Source organism: Thunnus albacares, chromosome 10 (assembly GCF_914725855.1).
Source record: "Thunnus albacares chromosome 10, fThuAlb1.1, whole genome shotgun sequence".
In the NCBI taxonomy this organism is placed as follows: domain Eukaryota; kingdom Metazoa; phylum Chordata; class Actinopteri; order Scombriformes; family Scombridae; genus Thunnus; species Thunnus albacares.
Window position 1 is genome coordinate 13,094,242 of NC_058115.1, and position 21,651 is coordinate 13,115,892.

The 21,651-nt window shown below is 40.6% G+C and overlaps 2 protein-coding genes across 8 annotated transcripts; both read right to left on the bottom strand.

The window, feature by feature from the left end:
• Window positions 1-744: 744 nt before the first annotated feature.
• On the bottom strand, window positions 745-4,843 carry gcna (germ cell nuclear acidic peptidase). 3 transcript variants are annotated; one of them, XM_044364659.1, is made up of 13 exons: window positions 4,734-4,843; window positions 4,293-4,395; window positions 3,915-4,092; window positions 3,739-3,811; window positions 3,542-3,591; window positions 3,347-3,413; window positions 3,180-3,250; window positions 2,648-3,067; window positions 2,392-2,554; window positions 2,093-2,237; window positions 1,830-1,965; window positions 1,475-1,679; window positions 745-1,372 (listed from the first exon to the last, which is right to left on the bottom strand). In XM_044364659.1, exons 2-13 carry the CDS (start codon window positions 4,380-4,382, stop codon window positions 1,141-1,143), a joined length of 1,830 nt encoding a protein of 609 aa, XP_044220594.1. In that variant the 5' UTR covers window positions 4,383-4,395; window positions 4,734-4,843; the 3' UTR covers window positions 745-1,140. The 3 variants fall into 3 exon arrangements, with proteins under 3 accessions (XP_044220594.1, XP_044220595.1, XP_044220593.1); XM_044364660.1 differs by having other exon boundaries at window positions 4,652-4,743; XM_044364658.1 differs by lacking the exon at window positions 4,734-4,843 and adding an exon at window positions 4,596-4,633.
• An 879-nt stretch (window positions 4,844-5,722) lies between these two features.
• Window positions 5,723-21,339, bottom strand: ogt.1 (O-linked N-acetylglucosamine (GlcNAc) transferase, tandem duplicate 1). Of its 5 annotated transcripts, none has more exons than XM_044362921.1 (22): window positions 20,980-21,339; window positions 18,162-18,312; window positions 16,869-17,112; window positions 16,675-16,743; window positions 13,198-13,314; window positions 13,016-13,095; window positions 12,451-12,646; window positions 12,185-12,325; window positions 11,973-12,073; window positions 11,252-11,405; window positions 10,595-10,696; window positions 10,300-10,479; window positions 9,777-9,935; window positions 9,529-9,618; window positions 9,244-9,369; window positions 8,967-9,137; window positions 8,720-8,836; window positions 8,278-8,448; window positions 7,741-7,893; window positions 7,370-7,622; window positions 7,021-7,144; window positions 5,723-6,933 (listed from the first exon to the last, which is right to left on the bottom strand). In XM_044362921.1, exons 1-22 carry the CDS (start codon window positions 21,014-21,016, stop codon window positions 6,753-6,755), a joined length of 3,117 nt encoding a protein of 1,038 aa, XP_044218856.1. In that variant the 5' UTR covers window positions 21,017-21,339; the 3' UTR covers window positions 5,723-6,752. The 5 variants fall into 5 exon arrangements, with proteins under 5 accessions (XP_044218856.1, XP_044218855.1, XP_044218854.1 ...); XM_044362920.1 differs by having other exon boundaries at window positions 10,282-10,479; XM_044362919.1 differs by having other exon boundaries at window positions 18,162-18,342.
• Window positions 21,340-21,651: the final 312 nt, after the last annotated feature.

Below are 21,651 nucleotides of genomic sequence, written 5' to 3' on the forward strand. Positions count from 1 at the left end.
GCATGGTTCAGCAGACACATGGTCAGAAGTGACTTTCATTATAATGGTTGATTTTCCTGTTATTTGCCAGCATTACAGGCTGTCCATTTACTCAGCTTCACCATGTCAACATGTCAGACCTCAGGCTTAAAACCTCATTCCCCTTTCACAGCGATGTGTCAACAGTGAGTTTTTTTTTATGAATTATGAATTATATTTGCTTATTTATAAAAAAGTCAGGGACTATATCAATACATCTGTACAGAACTGTATTCTACTGGTCAATATTTACCTGACAGCAGAGGCACAGTCCTGGAAAACATAATGCCATCCTACTTCACCCCACACACTTATTACCATATCTCTGGAAAGATGCTTCAAACATGAACTGAACAATTATTATACTGCAATTGAAAGTTATTTTGTTATCCAAACATTCAACTGGTGTGGAAAAGGACATTAGCAGAGTTTTAGACATAAATTCATGATATAAGGAGTGTAATTTAGTTGACTACCACATGCAATTTCAAGTCCTGTGAAACCAAGGCATTGAAATTAGATTAATATATCTGAATTATATACTGTATGTAACTAATAGTTAAGACTAACTTCCACAACCTATAATGTTTCCTGTTCTAATCATTTAAAAAAAACTAACATGAATTTAAATTTTATTTTTGAATAGTTCTGTGAGCTGGTCTTGAATTACTTTTAACTGCTGATAAACAGATATCAATACATACAGATGTCAGTGTCTATTTGACATACAATAACACATTTAAACTTTATTAACAGAGTTCACAGTGACAAAACCAAATCAAACATATAAAAAGAACGTAACTGTACATTTATGGCACACATATGCCAGTACCTTAATAAGCTGATCTCCAATATATATACACACACACACACACACACACACAAGATACCAGAGACACACCCTCATCTAGATGAACATGAAGTTGCTGATTGGGCTCAGTTTTTCCAGTCACAGCAGTTTTCCCTATTTTCAAACACAGACATTACATGAAAAACAGAAAGGTAGATTCATTTTGAATCAACACAGCTGCCCACTAATGTAAGACGACTTCACTGAGGTATTTAAGAGTTTTTAACAGGTTTCCTGTGGTTTTGTGTTTTAGTCCATTTCTGCCGCAGATCTCAACTTTGACTGAGTTTAGTCTTGGAGGCAAAGTCGGCACTAAGTTTACGCATTACTTCTGCATGGCTTTGTCCTGACAGCTCTTGTCGTACAGTCCCGTAATTCTCTTTGACAAAGTTGGCAAAAGGTGTGGGAGCACGCGGCTTGGAAGGCGTCAGTAGGACAAGTTGACCTGTGCAGAGGGCGCACACGAACCTCTGCGTGTCCAGTGACTTGGAATGACGGCCAATCCTGTGGAGAATCATGATTAAAAGGAATATTACAGTTTGGAAGTTTAGACAATAAATTGTTAATGCAAGAAGATTGAATTAATCTGAATTCAGCCAGACGTACGTATTCTGGCAGCGGGTGCACTGGTACTGGAATTTGTACTTGATGTCGTAGCTGTGACAGCGAGTGACCATGGGCAGCTCAGGATGCACCAGCGTGGCCTTGCGAGCATACAGCTTCCAGAAGGTCCCGTGTCCGTCCCTTACACCGTTAATGAGCCATGTTGCAGCATGACACATCTCATGAATCAGTGTGTCCCTGAGACGATCTAAGAGGGTGGGACAACGAGAATCTCTATGTGATGATGATGATTCAATCAAATATCAAACAAACATCAAAGTTTACTGTGCATGAAGGATGACATTCCAAATTCATGGACTTTCACAGAGACACAGTTTATGACTTTAAAAAGGATTACCTGCAGAATCACAAACTTTCTCTGACAGTTCAATGCGAGCGTAGCGGCTCCCTCCACCTCGCTCCTGCCCGCTGATGCAGTGGCCGGCCGTTTTCCGCAACTTCTTATTCCAAGTCACTGACATATCGATGGGGAGCTAGAAAAGAAAACAAATGATATGTTACCGAAGCAATTGAATGATTTGTAATATTTATACATTCATAATCAGATGACATTTTCTAAAGGATGTAAATGGAACAAAGAACAAAACTGCTGTTTATTACCTTACTATCAAACACACTGGTATTGAACAGCTGGTAGAGTTTGCTAGTGAGGTCTTCCTTGTTCTGCCGAAAACTGCGGCCATAGCTGGTGCCAGGGTTTGAGAGGGACTGCAAGAAGCAACCTGGGGTTTTACACAACGCTAACCTAGAAGGGAAAGAACAGGGTTAACTAGAGACAAGTGTCTGCATATGAAAGATAGCGAGCGGCTGAAGGCACATTATACAATAAACATTTAAACTGTTGAAGCATTTCGACAGCATTCTCATCTTATCACTGAAAAGCTGGTTAACACATGTACCTGCTGCTGGGGCCGTGTCTGGGCTCTGTCTGACTGACGGGCTTCAAGATAGTGGGTTTCCCTGGAGTTTTAAAAAGCTTAGAGGTTTCCCCAAATGATTTAGAGCTGGGTGTTGTTAGCCCCTTAGCAGGAGGAACTAACACAGGAGGATCCTTACTGCATTCTGGATTAAAGAACAAAAACAAGAGATCCTCATAACTAGACTAAAAATAAAAGCGAGACTGATTCAAGATGATAATCAAGATTAAGCAGTTACCTTTGATGCTCTTAGGTGAGAATGAAGTGCTTGGGAGCTTGTTTTTCTTTTTCAGTCTGTCCAGTAGGGATGTGAACTCCTCTTCAGAACTGGCTGAGTCATCCAGCTTAGGAGGAGCTGACAGAGTACGTTTGGGAGAGGCCAGTAATGTTTTAGTTTTGTGAGGAGGCAGAGCAAAGGGAGAAGGAACCGGAGGCAGAAACAGTGATGGTGAACTGTCCTCTGGGTCACACAGTGCATCGTTATTCTTGTGAGACTTTGGCAGGGACTTAGGCTTTGAGTGACGAGTCCTCCATGTGCTCTTGACCGCAATATTATCATCTTCTTCCTCACTGTCACTAACAAAGACTGGAGAGTTCCACTCAGACAACGGTCTCCTCGATGGACGCTGGGCTGCTGGAGTATTGCTCTTCTTGGGTACTGCAGAAAATGAAGAGGAGAAAAAAAAAGTCTGTGTTATAAATGTAGTTCTATGTTGCTTTTCATGTAATGATCAAGGCATGCAAGTACTGATTAGCTCACTCAGGGTTACCTTTAGTAGATGATTTTGTCTCAATAAAGTCATCGCCTGATGAATAGTCATCCACTATGAAGTTTTTGAGGCTTTATGATAAACACACATAAAACAGATATTTTTCAAAACAAACTTTCCAGACAGTAATGATACCTCCAGATGAAAAAAATACATCAAAAACTCACCTGTCTTCACTCCCACTCTCTGATATTTTCCTAGGCTTGGTGTTAGGGGTTTTCACTCGTTGCAGAACTTAAATATGCAAAAAGAGTCTTAATGTAATCCACATTATATGAATATTTTAATCTTACTGATAGAATATGATTCATTCATCGTCAGTGGTTGTACTCACAGCACCCAAAAGGAAAATGGCAACTTACATTTCTCAAAACTGCCTTCATCGTCCGAGCTCACCACAACTACATTTGAACTAAAAGAAGAAGAAAACTGGTTTTACATCTGTAACTGCAATAACCAATACTTTGATGAGGAAAAGCAGAAGCAAAAATGAAACCATAAAAAACACAGAAAACACTGATGCTGCTTCACAAAAAACATATTACAGTGTGCTCCATACCTGTTTTTCTTTGCAGCACTGCTTGGTTTCTGTGAGGTAGGTTTAGCTTTTGGAGTAGCCCTTCCCGCAAGTACTAAAGAAACATAAAGGGTACAATGCACAAAACAGTGTTTATGCAACCTGAGTCACATTATTAAGTTTGTACTTTCAAAGGAGTTAATAGTCATCTCACTCACATTGGTCAAAGTCATCATCACTTGACTCGATCAAAGCCTTATTTCTGTACTCGTTGCCCCGTGAGTACTGGTTCTCCTTCTCTAGGTCATCTTCACTCTCAGAGAGGAGAAGCTGGACAGGCGAGGCTGATTGATCACTCGTGGCACCATGACGAGACTTGCCAATCACAGCTTTCAGCTAGAAACAATTGTAACATAGCGTCTCTTTAACTTAATATGTCATATACTTCCACAAATATGCTCAAAAATTTAAAAAAGTGCCTCTTCATTCGTCTTTCTCTCAGTAACGTTAACCCAAAGACACATATCTTAGTTTACGAGTTATTATAATAATAAGAAAGCACGCATTACTTTCTAAATGAAATAAGTTATGCAAACCTTCTTTTCTGCTGTGTCCAGTCCTCCATCATCCATCCATCCCATCTTTTTAGCAACTCTTTCAAATAACTTGCAGGTGTCATCATTCATAGTTTCCTCTGCTCTGTGAAGACATTTAACATTTAAAGTACAGCGCCAACGCCAGTCATATGATTTATAAACTATAAACTAACTACTAACTGACTATAAAATCACAAAGTAAGGCTATCTGATGGTTAAAGTTACTTCTTTTTAGTTAATACAACACAAAAAATCTATTAACAAGAACAAGCCAGATATCGTAAGTTAGCTAGCGTCTCAAACCTTAGCGTTACCGTTAGCAACATGCTAGCTAACATTACGTTCAGACCCAAGCTCACTTTTTGAAAGTGGTTCAGTGTCTCAGTTCACGTGTGTTATATTAACTCCCCAATTAAGAATAAATTGCATCAACAAAATTACTTGATCTATGGCAGCCAAACGCGCTTCTGTTGTGTAAAATCAAAGGGACAGACGGAGCAGACGCCAAATTCAAATCTAGTGAGCGGAAGTTGTCACGAGGACAACCGACCAATCACAGTGGGTCTCTAGTGAACCGGTGACGTTTTGTTCACGCCCACCACCACATGGACAGATTCTACAAATGAAGCACGTAGTAAATGGAGTAATAGACTTACCTGAATATCTCTATTAAATCATACTCTATAGGTCTACTCCACCACATTTCAAAAGGAAGTAATGTACTTTCTTTCCCCTCATATTGATTTTTCAGATATTGTTACTTTGCATATCTATTATTTAATAAACATGACCACTTGATATCATGTGTTACATGTTGATAAAATTACCCAATGAATCTATTTCTCAACCAGCTGTAAAAAAAAATTCTACCTTTTTTATATCACTTAATTTTATTTATTTCTTTTACATTTTTCTGCAAAGTACTTCGGTCATCTTGCTGTTTTTTAATGTGCTCTATAAATAAATTTGACTTGAATTACCTAAAGGGTCTTTTCCATATAATGACAACTTGAAATATTGACACTTGAGTACATCTTGCATTCATCATTTAAGTAAAATTGTGAACGTATGACTTTAACTTGTAACAGCACATCTTTGCATGTTTGGTAGGCCTTAATTTACCCCAGTTACATAAAAGATCTGAATATGTTGTCTTTTTGATGTCATCAACATGTTTTGAGATGAGGACAAACAGCGGTACCTGCTGTAGGCCAATGTGGAGAAGATAATGTACCTGGCAGCTCACTGGTGACTCATGGGTTCAAGGGAATGAAATATTTGCATTGCTCCCAGGAACTCAATACACTAAAAAAGGGCAAAAATGTACTAAGCAAAAACATCCTAACATTTGTCTGCTAGCTTCTAAAACAAGGCTGACGGTTTTAACTTTTACCAACACCTGGGCCAGGACAGTGCGAGACAGTACAATTTTTTTGCCATCTCTTTATTTTTTATTTTATTCAGAGCCTTACGGCATCATTGACAGCATACAGTTAACAGACAATACAAAAACAAAAACTGCTTAGAAAATACTTACCTAGGCCGTTCCTTGTTTGAGTGATTAAAAAACAAGATCAATTTGTGAACAGCTCTTATAGCTAAACTGAAATTTAGGCCCTTTCCAATGACTTGAAGCTCCTTTGTCCAGCTTTGTCCAGTCATCTTTACAAGCATAGTGCGACATCAAACAGGACAACAGCTAGTGAACATATTCCATAATTGACAGCAAAATTAATCAAAGTTGGCATTTGGTGAGGGGAAGAAGTCTTCACCTAGACTGTATTCCTCAAAACTTGCACATCTACTCATTGCAGTCATTTAATAACAACTTAAGACAAACTAAAGAGCAGTCTTTTGTAAATCTATGTTTTACAATTGCATGTTAAAGCTGATGAAACTTAGATTAGAGTTACAATTTTCATGGTGCAACATTGTCCTTTTAAAACACACAACACCCTTAATCCATTTATAAATAGATCAACAAGTAATGACGGCTGGGCATTCTCCCCACAAGCTGCAATTAGTCCTGTATGTACACAGACAGGAGACCAAAAAAAAAAAAAATTCCACTGATCCAAGTACTGAAGGGAGTAGCGGGGCATTCACAATCTTCTCATGCTTACCAAATATACTGTGGTTTAGGACAAGAGTCTCAGACAAAGTGCCTTAAGGCCTCAGGCTCTATCTGGCTCAGGAAACACAGATGTGTGATGCAACGACGAATGCGATGGACAAAATGTGATGGACAAATGTGTACATCTGAAGGCTCCTTTGCAAATAAGAGTTCCGTTAATAGTAAATGAGAGGGGTTGAGACAATCATTCAGGGGAGAGGGCTGGAGTGGACCATTCAAGCTAGGATGCTGAAAATGTTTGTTTTTTTAAAAAAAAAAGATGGATGGTGGGGAGGACTGCACATGGTTGGGGATGTATGGGGGAAGAAAGTCAGCGTGCTTCCAGTTCAGGCATTCTCACTGGTCTCTACTGTCTGGAATTTGACCAGGTGTTCTGGCTTATTGCCGTTGCTATGGTGCTCCCACATCTGCAGATAGAGCCTCTCCAGCTCTATCGTGTACTGCTTGGTGTTGAAAAGAGGGCTGCAAATTCGCTGCTTCCAAACGCGCGCTCTAACCATCTTCAGGCTGCGGGAGATAGATATAAAGTGGTAAGAGTTCAGCAAACAGAAAACGCAATGCTTTTCAAAAAAGTCAGAGAAAATTTCCACTTACTATTCCATGTCAGAGCCTAGTTTGACTGCTATGTCCTCATAGTCCTGGCGACTGTGGGCTATTAACTCAGGACAGCCCAGACAGTTGAGCTGTGAGGCAGCCACACGGGAGGCAAGTGTCTCACCTTCACAAAGAGTTTACAGAATTAAGAAGCAGCCTTAACTTGTTTTACAGATGCTAGTTATTGTCTCCTAAGAAAGACTAATTATGTTTTCAAATATTTTTAGTTCATTAAGTCGTCCACTTCTCTTAATATTGTAGTTAAAATGATTGAAAATTGTATTCACTAAGTAACCAAACTGTAATAACATGAGAAAACAGTCTGTCCCTTAAACCCCTGATGCCTCACCTGGCATGGTGACCATAGGTGTTCCAGCCCAGAGAACATCCATGCCTGTGGTGTGACCATTGCACAGAGGGGTGTCTAGGCACACATCAGCCAGCTGGCCCCTTCTCACATGCTCCTCTTTGGGGGCCACAGGAGAGAAGATGATGCGAGAGCCAGGGAGACCCATGTTCTGAGCATACTGCTGGATGTTGGGCTCGCCCACAGCGGGGAATCGAAGAAGCCATAACACGCTGTTGGGCACCCGTTTTAGGATCTACAAGAAGAAAGAGTTCAAACGGATTTTTTTTTTTTAAACACAAAAGAAATTGAATATTCATCTTTAAACAGAGAGCTGAGGGAACACAGTTAACACCCATGTCTGTCAAACTTACGTTGGCCCACATCTGAAGGGTAGGGGGATCAATCTTGTAGAGCTGGTTGAAATTGCAGTAGACAATGGAGTCCTCTGGGAGACCATACTGGGAGCGGGTTGTCACAACAATTGTGCGTGGCACCTCCTCCCCAGTGGCAGCTTTGTTATTGATCTAAAATAAGGGACATAAGAGTGTTGCTGAGAGGTAAAGTGGCCACAACACTTTCATCCACAGCATTTTTTTAATGTTAACAGGCCTCAACTGTTGTGATAATGTGCTGCTTGTAAAGCAAAGATAGTAGCACTCATTTTACAGCCAATCCATAGTGCCACCTCGTCCCTCACCGACAGTTCTGTGCCTCCACCTTACTTTCATAAAACACACCATACCTGTAAGTGCACAGTCTCAGAGACTACAACCTCATCTGCTGAAAAGATCTGGAAAGGCATCGAGCAAAATTAAACTGCTGCTCTCGCCTTGTTCCTGCATTCGTAGATGTTTTGTACCCATGCTATATCTCCTAAGATTTGCATTTACACAGACGAGTGTGCGTACCTGCGTGGTGGCCAGGCCGTTGCTGACAGTGAAGCCATTGATTGTGACCTGGATTTGGCCTTGGTTGATCATGTTGATGATTGCTTCAGCCGCCGTGTTCATGGGGATAACTGGCATGGACAGAGCACCATTTGTGTCCCCAGCAGCTTCCTGGTTGTTGTCGCACTTCATCTGGCCAAAGAGAACAGTTCCAACTTTAATGCTTGGATATGGTTAAAAGACAAATATTCAACAATATGCCATCTTGGCAAGAGACAGGCCAAGATTTTCTCATTGACATGACCCAAAACAGAAATAAAGTGATTCATTATGTTCTGTTATCACACTTAATGTCAATGGTATGACATTAATTGGCAAACAATACCATCTAGATATATACTGTACACTATGGAATGAAATAACCACTTGGTTCATCAAGGCTGAGGAAACTTTCTTTACTCACCTTTATCACTTTGACATCTGGCAGACTGTCCAAGAAGGCCTTCAGATCAATGCCATTGAGAACAATGCGGTTGTCAAAGATGTGTCCATTAGACTTGAAATCAATCACTGCTTTTTTCTGAGGGTCAAAAGAGAGACATTAAACTTAACAAAACCCCACATTATACGCAATGATTACTTTTTTGCAACTTCACACTCTTCAAAAGACTCACAGAAACAAAATGACGGATATATTAAGCTGGACAAACCTTGAGGTGAGGGAACATGTTGGCGTGGTCTCCAATGAAGAAAGTATTGGGCATGTAAGCAAGTTTCTCAGAATACTGCTCAGCTACTTCCAAAGGTGATGTCTCCTTGTCAGTGATGATGTAGTCCATGAAGGGTGCACCGCTCGTTCCTGGGTAACCTAGCCACATAGCCTGTTGAATGAGTAGAGACAAACAATTGAGGGTGCATTCTTTGATGCAAACTGTCCATCTCCGGGATACAGCTCTGCATCACTCAGAAAACATATGTAAAGCTTACCTGAATAGGGGCAGGGCGGAGGGCAAACAGCTCATTTCGGGCTCCCTTGGTGTATCCATTCATGTTGACCAGAATGTGGATTCCATCCTGGTGAATGCGATCAGCTGCCTTGCCATTGCAAGGAATCTGGAGGAGGAGAAAGATATTAGTTTCAGTACAAATGGGTAGTGTTGTTATATTACTTCAGCAATCTTGTAGATATAACCAGTTAGTTAGAAATATATTTCTTTAAGATTAATAGACACTTAGTAAATGTGCAAACACTGATGACACAGTTACAGTTACCTGTGAGAGGTCTGTGAAATGGTGAGCCTCTGCTACCACTTTCACTCTGAAGTTGGTGCTATCATCAGGGCTGAGTGCGTAGCAGAACACCTTGAAGAAGAAAAAAGAAAGAAAAGCACAATCTTTTTCACTTGCATACACACAAACTATCAAATATTTCAATAAACTCCTTACACATGACTTCCTTGACCATGCTAGCTGGTCCAAGTTTGTAACTTTTAAAGTTCATTACAATAAGAGTCACCAACCTCAAACTTCTCAGGATTGTGCATTCCAGGAATGGACTGCATTAGGTGGGAAGTAGGGTGGTTGCCGAAGTCTGAGCTGACATAACCAACACGCAGACGCCCACCACTGGCCTTCAGATCTTTAGGATGCTCGAAAGCAGGTTTGTGCAGTGCATTGATCTGTGGAATAAGCAATGATATGAGAATAAAACTACTGTAGGACAGCCAATTCCAGATGGTACAAGTTACACTGGCTGTAGCAAGGTGGACTCATTCTGATTCTGAATAATAAAAAAAACTGCTACTAAGTCATCTCAAATCATGTCCAACCTTATACCATACCCTCAGCCCTGCAAGCCATCCATTCACCACCACCGGTCACCTCTTTTGTCACACAATAAAATATATCTAGTATATCTCACCCATCCCTTACCTACCCCATATCCCTGCAGACAGCCATTGCATCACCAGCCAACTTCAACCCCTCCCCCACCACCCCCCCAAAAAATGAATCAAGGTTACTTGCTTTGATCAGTGCGTGTACCTTGTCCAGGCAAAGGTTTCCATGGCGTTCAGCAATGGCCTTGCGGAAGCCGTGTGAGAGTGGATACAGCATACTGTGGTGTGGGTGCACTGAAGGCAAGCGGTTCTTGTCCAGCTGGTCAGCCACAATGCTCACAAGCTTCTTCATCCGCTCATCATAATCTGTCCAGTCACACACAATCTAAAAGAGTAGTAGAAATAAAAGTAGTAAGAAAATGTGCTTCCATTTCAAAAGGAACAAAAAATAACTACTGCACATATAGTAAATATTTGACAAATATATTAAACATAAGAACCTGTAAGCAATGTGCCAAGTTGCAGTACGCATCAGGGAAGTCCGGCTTGAGTTTCAAGGCTGTGCGGTAAGATGCAATAGCCTCTGGGATGTTTCCAGAATCCTAATAGTAAAGAGAAACATTAGAATACAAGATTAAAATGCTTTAAGTTGCAAAAATGCATTGTTAATTTCTGTTTTATTACAAGACACAAAACATGATGTAACATGATAATTCTGGTTATTTTTAACCCTGGCCTTATTGTCCAAGTTTTTAATATCATGATTCTGTTAAAAACTTTATCACAATGCAGAACCTTGTAGTTTACCAACAGCATGGCTCTGCATGCAACTCCACTAAATCAAAACATATCCTTTGAAGACAACATTGCAATGATCCCGTCTATATCTAAAGTCCACTATCAATTGCCTGAAACATGAGTAATATGAAATCCAGTATATATAATTTTAACTTCCATGAACCTATTCTTAAGTTTGCCATTATTGACCAATTCCAATTGTTTATAGATATGTAAAACTACAGTTTGGTGGAGCACACAGAGCTACAAGCAATCTGGACACAGGTGCAACCCTATGCAGTGACAAACTTCTAAGCACCATCAATTCAACAACAAAACAATAAAATAGTGCCCAAGGCAAAAGGAAGAATTATACCTACCTTGTGGATAGAGGCCAAATTGCTGTGAGCATCAGCAAAGGCAGGGTTGATCTGGATGGCACGGGTGTAGCATTGGAGCGCTCCCTGTACATCTTGCATTTCCTTCAGTGTATTACCCATATTTGAGTAGGCATCCGCAAATGTGGGACTGATTCTAAAATCAAAACAGAAAAAAACTGTATTATCACCTGCATAACAACATTATGTCCTGAAAAAAGTCTGTATAGTGTCATCAGTTGATTAAGGATCGATTTACCTAAGAAAAGACAGAGTGATAAAAAACAAACACTTTGATTTGGCCAGAATCTAAAGTGATTTCCACTTATCCTTCATTACGGGACAGAGTCAGACCTGAATGCATTTCTTGAGTATAAAGTTTAAATCTGCTGCATCAAGTTTAAAGTTTAAGAGCTTTTGATGTGGGAGGCACGGAGAGTGCATTGAGTGGTCAAATAAGTATATAAACTACTTATGAAATGAATAAATTAATGAATTTGTTTTTTAATGAACAATTTACATCAGCAATTTTCTGCCAGCACTCCTCTCTTGCCTTATTTGCACCGACAGCATCATTGTTTTTTGCTGTGATAATGTATTTATATTCTTTATATCTCTCCGTTATAATGATCTGTTCCTCCTGACTGAAGTAAGCAGCACACGATCTGTCCATTTTGTGCGGAAAAGGAGTCAAACGACATGCCAAACGCCCCCTTGTACAAACCTGATGGCCTCCTTATAGTGCATGAGGGCCTCCTGGAGTTTTCCCTGCTGCTGCAGGACACTGGCCAGGTTTGAATGAGCTGCTGCAAATTCTGGGAACACCTGATGAAAAACGCAAAAAAGCAATCGTGTGAGGAATCACAGCCACCATGAAAGTATAAATCTTACCTGATAGGAAAACATAAATACAAAAACAGTCAACTCTGTGCTCACCTCTAGGGCTTTTCTATAGAGCTGAACGGCCTCCTCAATGTTGCCCTGCTCACGCTTGATATTGGCCAAGTTGTTGAGGGAGTCTGCATGGGTTGGACACAGACGCAAGGCTGTGTTGTAGCACTCTTCTGCTTCGGATACCTGGGAAACATATTGGCATATTAAAACTTAAATTCAGTAAATTTTAAAACAGACTCAGAAAGGACCTAAAGATGTAGATATGCAAGATAACCTTGACAGGAAACACACATGAAGTACTGCCTTACATTGCCTTTCTCTTTCAGGGCATTTGCCAAATTGCAGTAGGCATCAGGGAAGTGGGGCTGCAATTCAATAGCACGGCGGTAGGTGTCAATAGCCAGGTCAATGAGGCCCTGCTCGTAGTAGACACAGGCCAGGTTTCCATGAACAACCGCATGGTTGGGACTGAGACTCAGGGCTCTCAGGTATCCAGCCACAGCTCTGGAAACATAAGATACAAGTCATGCTCAAGATCAAACTTTTGTTAAAATTTAAAACAATAGTTCACACCTTTTTTAATACCTACTCATACTGGGGCATTAATACGGTGAACACAATAATTATTAACAACTTCAGAGCTGTTAGAGCATACAGTGTTATGACTTAAATGTTGAAAATAAATCCAGTGCTTCAGCAGTTGAGTTACAGCCTTGACACGATCAACACAGACAGGGAGGTAATCCGAGTCACAGTGTTCTTGACTCATTATAAACTGCACACAGGGTGTGGTAGGGTGGTACTTTACAAGACAAAGATTAGACATTAATGTATAAAAGAGTATCGTACTACCATGTCATGATTTTGACTAACCTGTCAAAGATGCGGGCTTCCTTCAAAACATTTCCTAAATTGATATATGCATCAAGGAAATTTGGGTCCAGAGTCACAGCCTAAAAATAGAAACAAAGCTTAAAAAAAATGCAAGACAACACAAACTACTCCAAGACACAAAGATGTAGGACTACAGAATCTTAACATAATTATGTAATTACCTTTTCAAAATGGTGTATGGCCAGCCATATCTCTCCCTGGGCATTGAACACACAGCCCAGGTTGCTCCAAGCCACAGCAAAGTTGGGCTGAGTCTCAATGGCTTTCAGGTAGCAAGCCTTCAGTGGGTTTATAATGAAAAACCACAGGAAAGGAGAATAGGTAGAAAAAAGGGAGAGGTATAGTATGTAGAGGGGAGGACAAGGGATTGTAAAGTAAAAAAACAAATAGAAGATTGAGAATAAAAGTAAGAAAAACAAAAAGGGCAGAGAAAGCAAAATTAGTGACTATTCTCCATGATGGCAAAAAGTGAGTCTACAGCATGGGCTCGCCTGCGCACAAGTCTGCCGCGCTAAGCTGCATTGCTTTTTCCTACGCTGCGCAGATCCAACCAACACCCACACGTAGGCCCTCATCTTGCAGTTATGACCACATTTTCACCAAAAAAAGAGTGGTACCCCTTACCCAGTACAGTTAACTACCCCTTCTGGTAATACCAACACTGATTAATTATAACCCAAAGTACTGAATGTAATGATTAGATCTAAAATTTACATTGATATGCATGAATCCTCTATATTCTATGTGGGAATGATATCTCACAACCTGGGATGCTGGACACTTCGTGCAGGTGATGGTCCCTGTAATGCATGCGCAACAATTCCATGCGGGCGCGCGGGTGTGTGTCTATCGCCACCATCACCACCACAATGCACCATAGAAAGCTGCGCGACCTTGCTCGTGGCAGAGGTCAGTATTTTGCTGCTGCGCTCGCTGAATGGCCAAGTGAAACAGCTGCAGACCAACATCCCCTGGCAGAACACCTGCAACACCAGACTGGCACACACTCAGTACCTAGTTTCTCAGAACAAAAAGGGTGGGGTTTGTGGGGAATTGAGTGACCACAGCAACCAGTGGCTACACTGTGATGTGAAGACATTTGAAAGTAAAGCATTTGTCATGGAATAAGACAAAGTACTTGACAAATATGCCAAATTTAAAAGCCAATTACGTCTGAGATTTGGGGGCATTTGGGAGCTAGGCTGGTTCAGAGTGGGGAGAGGTCCGCAACCAACAGGCCAAAGGGAGTGGGGGGTAGGGATCGCATGCTTGCGCGTTCCGCCTTTTTGGTTGCTTGGAGGGTATCGCTGCGCAGCCCCTGCGCTACTGCAGACTCACAGCGCACTATCTGCATCATCATCAGAACGCTGCAACTCCAAATAAAGAAGGAAAAAACAAAACAAAACAGGAAAAATAACCAACATGTGAGAGTTAGAGGGTTCTTACTTGTTTTTCACGATTATTGCTTCCAAATCCAAGTTTCTTTTTACTTAATAAAGAGCTGGGTAATTAGTATAGCATATTTTAAGAAATGCTTACTATAATTTCTTTTGTTACTTTTTTCTTTTGCTCTTCAAAGAAATTATTGCTCAAGCATGAAGTGAGGTGGTTTTTCTTTTGTTGGCAGTTACAAACCCGTTACCATATTTTTGGACTTTGTCAGAGTGATGGCCGCAGCTGGCTGGAAGAAGAGGAGAGGACTGAGGCTGCCCTAGTGTTCCTTTCCGCCAGGCACCTACGCAGGAATAGTGTCACCCACCTGAAACCTTCTAAATAACAATATCAGTCGTGGAAAAACCAAAAGAGACAAAATCAGAAAACAAGATCGTTAGTAAGTTTTCAAACAATACATTCTTCTTTAAATATCGAAATAAAACAGGTTCTTCCAAAACACATCAAACATAAAAACAGACTATTCTTAGTTTTCATTCATGCAATGAATGTTTCATTTCAAAGAAAACAAAAATAATGCTTTGAGGGTAGCTGGGAGGGAAGAAAGGCTTTGATATGTACAGTTTATCTGTAAAATAGAGTCCATCAATTCAATTTTCCAAAGAAACTACGGGAGGGCAGTTACTGGCTTGATCTTGCCCAAATGAACTGATCCCATTTCTTTGGGAATAATAGTACATATTTGAAGGAAAAGGGAAGAAGTATTAATCATTGTTTTCTTTTATTCTTTTATCATTTCCATGAAATATTTAAATACTTTGATTTTCTTTATCCTGGCCTGCTTTCTTGAATCCTGGCCAATGGGGTGGGGAGAAAAGTCTGTGGTTTAATTATTTGTATCTAGAAGCCTCCACAGTTCTGAAATAAAGAAGTCATCGCTGTTGCTGCGCGTGCTTCTGTCTTTCTAACCCAGCATCTGACGCAGGCGGTGGAGTACAGATTGTGAGCTGTCTGCCTGATGACACTTGGACCATTTTAAGTCACTTGAAATTTAGCCTTCTTAAACCCACATTGTTTAACACTGGGTATCAGATAAGATAACCAGCAAGGTAAAAAATTTGCATCGTCAGCCAAAGTAACAAAAGAAGTAAAGGTTGTGTGCATGAAGCACAGTTGAGGTGTGCTTGAGCACTGATTGGGAATAACTGAAAGGTCAGGAAGACAGCTCTTGGCGCGCACACTCCATCAATCCTAAGCAAGCGCGCGGGGGGTGGAGCGACAGAGCTGGGGAGCTTGTCACTCCCTGATGCTCCTCCCCACTCCTTATCCCCCCTCTAGCACGAAATAAGATGGCCTGTAACCAGTGGGACAACTCCACATCTCCAGATTTTACCCACACCAGGTAGCCCCCCTTAATATACATACAAGTCTTAAAGTGACAGCTTAACACTTTGGGGAAAAAAAAGCAACTGGCAAATGTACTGACAGCAAAGACCAAAAGCTTGTCATTACATACTTTAAAATACTGGAGTATAGTGGTTAGGTTAGAAACCATCTTATCTTTTGCACTGCAAAGATAAACTAGCTTCTCATCAGTTCATATATTCTTCAAAGACCGAGCCAGCATTTTCCCTCCAAAATCAACTATATGAAAATGCATGTGTCAAGACAAATGACAATATAGATTTCAATTTAAAACTCCAGCCTTTCTTCCTGAAAGAGGAGGGGAGGGGGCTGACCTCTGGTAAAAGGTCGGGGTAAAGCAAAGGACATTTGGACTTAGAGTCATATAAAGTGGGGATAAAACATACATACATATATATGTATATATAAATATATAAGAAACTGTCTAAAAAGTAATCAACAGAAAGTTGTTTTTTTTACTATAATTAAAAAAAAATTAAGATACAGAAAAGTTGGTGGCCTCAAACAGGTCTTGACTCATTTCAGTTCATTACTTCCAAAGGCTTTTGATAAATTAAGGGTGTGAAGCTCACTGCAACTGAGATATGAGATAAAAACTTCTGTTTTTTGTCCTTCACTTGACTGAAGGGGTTGAAGGGAAAGGGCTCCGTGTGGCTTAAAAATGTCAAAAGGGAGAAAAGGAACATCTATGGTCTTTGTGGGGGACACTAAAAACAAAAAAATATGGACAAGAAATAAAATAAAATTATAAAAAAAAATAAATTAAAAAAAAAAAAATACAAACACCACATCTATGCAAATGCCATCCCACTGTGACGTACCTTAGCCTCCTCCAATCGGCCAAGTGCTTTAAGCAAGTTGCCCAAGTCACTACGCACACAATAAAGATCCTAGGGAAAAAGAAAAACAATGACAACTTTTTCATTATCCTGCAACAGTAAACTGCAGACCAATGTGATGACTCCGTATGAGCCTACAGAGCTCACTGATTTCAACATAATGGCATGCAACTTACAGGGTTGTACTGTAACGCAGACACATAAGCCTGCACTGCTCCCTCCATATCCCCTGCGGCCACCAAAGCTGCTGCCAAGTTGATGTATCCATCAATAAAATCTGGTTTCAGTCTCAGAGCATGGCGATAATGCTCTATGGCTTCCTGCAGTTGCCCTCGCTCCTTGTACACATTCCCCAGGTTGGAGTAGGCCTCAGCCAACATCGGGTTCTGTTTGATGGCCAAGGTACTGAAGTGAGCAGACCTGTAGGGTCAGAGATGGTATAGATTGGTCACAATCCAGTGTTGGATTAAAGTGTTGCGTAGAGGTACAAAGGGCGAAAAGCTTTTTAAGGAACAGTGTGTAGGATTTAGTGGCATCTAGCAGTGAGGTTGCAGGTGGCAACCAACTGAATACCCCTCCCCTCCCCCTCCCCCTCCAAGTGTGTAAGAGAACCTTTTGTGGCGCAAAACTCGCCAAAATTTGCAAATGGCCAGTGTTTGGTTTGACCATTCTGGGCTACTGTAGAAACATGGCGGTGTAACATGGCAGCCTCTGTGGAATCCCTTTAGATATAAAAGGCTCATTCTAAGGTAAGGAAAACAAAAACAATTCTTATTTTAAAGTGACTATACACTAATTTAAACATACTTATAAATATTATATTCAATTTCTGCTAATAAAGCACCCTTAATCTTAGACACTGGTCCTTTAAAAGTGTTTAACACAACCAAAGACTTAAAAAGACGTGGGCAAATATACAAACAACACATTAAGATGAATGTCCTTAAAATGTTGGAAACATTAATTCATAACACATATTTCACCAGCTCCCAAATCTACTGAATCCATCCACTGAGTGTTTATTTAGCAAACTAAACAAATGATCATGCTGGCAGTATACTCCAAATTAAGCTGTAATTGCACAGACAAAGTGTTGCATCTATGATGCTGGTTTTGACTGTCATCATGACTCATTACAATTTATCAAGTAATAATTTGAAAGTATACTGCTGGCATTGGGCACACTGAAAGAGAAATGATCAAACATTTAAACCACCAACTTGCAAGACCCGAAACCTTCACCATGGCACCTGTAAAGCAAGATTACAGCCACCACCGAAACTGTGTTAGAATCATGAGGGGAAAGAGCAAGATTTGACTGAGCAGCAGGATTTCCAGAGGACAGTTCAGTTGTTGCATTTGACTACCCAGAGCAGCTGTGTGCACTGAAAGTCACAGAAGACCCATTATTCTCTGCAACTCCATGTCACATACACAGTGCGCATTGAGTCAGCCCCCCCACACCTCACCTGTCGAGTCTTCGGCACTGGAAGTGGATGGAGGACAGGAGCAGCAGCACGCCTGTGTTATCAGGCTCTTGCCGCCATAGCTGCATGCAGTGGCGCTCTGCTGCCTCAAAGTCCCCTGACTGATACTCCCGGTGCGCCAGCTCAGCCAACCCTTGGAAGGAAAGCATACGTTTTGTCGGTTCTGGAGCACCAACACAGCCCAAGGAGGGAGGGGGGGGGGGGAAACAACATGTTAGAGGTGATGGAAGAAAATAAGGCAGACAAATGAAAACAAAAAAAATAAATGAAATAAAAAGATGAGGCCACTGCTTTCAATGACAAATCATGGCTAATGATTTGAACTCAACAGAAAACAAGGCAATTGCCAAAAATAAAAGATATCAAGTATTGCAATGATATCAAATGCCAGAAAATCTTTAATTACACAACGACTTAAGTCATGTAACTCAAAGACGGTAATCTTTGGGGATTTTAAATTTTAATTTTAATTCACTATTTGATCAAAAATCAAATCACTTCTCTGTTAAATAAAGCTAATGACAGCTCTATCTTTTGAAGTGTTATTTAATTATAATATAATATAGTTTTTCAAAATGTTCCCTCATTGTGGAGTTGCGTTATTCACATTACTGCAGGAGACTTCCAGCAATGTTTAAAATGAATGCAGTTACCCCTTGAAATACAAGAAACTGCATACTGCCACACAAATGAAGCACTCTTTATGCTTCATTTGTAAATTTTTCAGAGTGAGAATTATTTCAGCTGAGCCAAGTAAGAATAAAGGCCTTAATTAAAGATCAGGCTCATTAAATTGATTAAAGTTTTCCTTCTTGACTGCACTGTGCACTCACCACAAACTTTGCAGAATTGCAATGTGTGATCATGGCTCACAATTTAATTCTTTCTGTCCATCAGTAAAACCTCTTTAGTGAACACTGTTTTACATAAGAAGTAAACCAGGGTTTCCAGTTGCAAGTAGCAAAAAGCAATACAAAATGTGGGTGGGTGGGGGGGGGGGTACATGCATGAGATGACACAAAAACAAATACTGGAAGGGGGTGATACACTGGTAGAAATTGAGAAGTTCTTCATATTTTAAAAGCCTGACAGTACAGCTGTCAACTCATGTTTGGTGGATGGGTAGAGCATGTGTTCACATCTAACATCTGGCTTAATACCACACAGCCTTAAAACTGCAAATATCTAAGGCTGCAATTAATCATTTTATTTCCATTTTGTATCGGTTTATCATTAGCTATGTTTCTCTTGTACAGAATGTGTCTGGTTACATTTCTAAGCTTGTTGTGTTGTCGTTAAACTTATCATCATTTTTCAGGGTTATCAGTGAGGCTTAACTGTCCCGGTCACCCACTTCATAAGGAGTTTGACCTTCCTCCAGGCTGCCGCTATAGGATGCTCAAACAAACAACAAAAAACCATGGCACTTAAGACTCTCTCTTACTCCTGCGGCCATTGAAAGACTGAATCGCAATGTTATACAAAGAAACCTACACTTTATCCCACCAGGAACTGCATTGTGTTTGGTGCTGCTACACTCCTCCGCTTCTTATATACAGGATGAGAGTGGTTCTATTTTTAGCTACATCTGCAGCTGTCTATATTCATCTTTATATAGTTAATTTATTAAGCGTCTCTTACAGTTCATATCCCTGTTATCAATAGGCTCCGTGCCAGTACAAATGAAAACGTCCATTCCAGATGGACCTATAGTGTTACCTGAGGTCAGGGTTATTCAGGGTGTGGCATAAAAGAACATATAGCCACGGTTTAAGGGACATTTCAACTGGCATAGTGTGAACCCACACACACACACACACACACACACACACACCTGCGCATTGATGCCATAACGTCAGCGCGCACAATAAGATCTCAATACAACCTGCTTAAATTCATCCTTGACAATTACGTCATTGGATTGCATGTCAAGGCGCTTTGTGGTTTTCATTACATAACGCGCCCACTCACGGTGCGAGAATTAAAAGTCAAGTGAAATGCAGATAATGACCACAATCTGATCATCAATGATCACATTTCGGGTGAACTCGAGAGCACAGTAAGCAGGAAAAAAAAAAAGATCAGCCATTAACCTTGGAAATTTGCGCCAAGCAGTGATGTCTGCATGGCTGGTTTTATCACCAGGACGCTGCAGGGCCCTCGTTGTGTCAGTGGCCATAACAAACAGCAATTTATAGTCGTCATGAGAACCAAATATGGAAACGTTATTCTATTAGGAAAAAAAAAGAAGAGGTGCCTCTTTTTTTGATTTTATGTCAAACAAATGTGCGTCAAAACACTACTGCAATTTCACTAATGTCGTTCGGGCTGCATGTTGGTTAGCCAACTTAGCTAGCTACAACGCAACCCGTTTTGTTTTAGACACAACCCTTAAAAGACTACTTTACACGACTGTTAATAGTTCACACTGTAATTTATGTTCCTAACGTTAAACCTTGTTAGCCAAACCGACACTCGTAGCGTTAAACTACAGTTTCATCTCAAGCGCTAACGTTACTATCATGCTAATGTTACAATTAGCCAAAGACTGCCTCTTATTCGAGTGTAATGATATGACGAAAGCAGCAGAAGCTGAGCCCATATAACTGATGCCATCATGTCCAGATATATGACACCAAAGACTATTTCTGAAATCCCGGTTAAGTTGTTGTTGTTTTTTTACTCATTTTAAATGCTTTGACGTTACTTGCTAGCCCATCTAAGCTAACGCTGCAACACACGGGTCGTCTTCACAAGCTTCCTACGTTACTCGACATGTAGTTTAACAGGGGAAACTAACCTGTGCTGTCAGCCACATTTCCCACTGAGCTCGCCATCTCCTCGGTCTTCGTGTCTTGCACGGTGGTCGTCAATGTGTCTTCTGATGGATAACAGCTTCAGAGAAAATGTGCGACGAGCAGATAGTCGTCTTTGTCGGCTGCGGCCAGCAAACACGTTGCAAGCTCAATAGCTAACCTAAGTTACTCTTTGATCGTCCGTACCTTTCTTAGTGCACGGTGGTTAGTATATAGCTGGATAACAAATAACCACCTAATCTCGTTACAATATATAAATTTTGACTGACATTAAACGTGCTATTTTATGGCTCCTACTGGTTTATCTCGTCACAACAAAGCAGCTCTGAAACATAAAATGGCGAAATGGGTGGAACTCGTTTTTTGAGAGAAACTAGATCCACACCTCGCCATTTCGACGAAGCATAGGTGAACATGTAAATGAATGTTGTATTGCTTATAATGATAATGATAAAAATTGATATGATGCGGTCCTCAAATATTGTTTACTAACCATGCGTCAGAAGTTCAATATTCGAAAAAGTAAAACGATTACGATAATGCTGCGCGGATGAATACATTGGTGCAGTGAGACAGAGTGCAAATGATATCAGAACAGCATCAGCTCTTCACATATACATGTGATCGTTCTTCCACTGCTGTACTGTACCGTCATG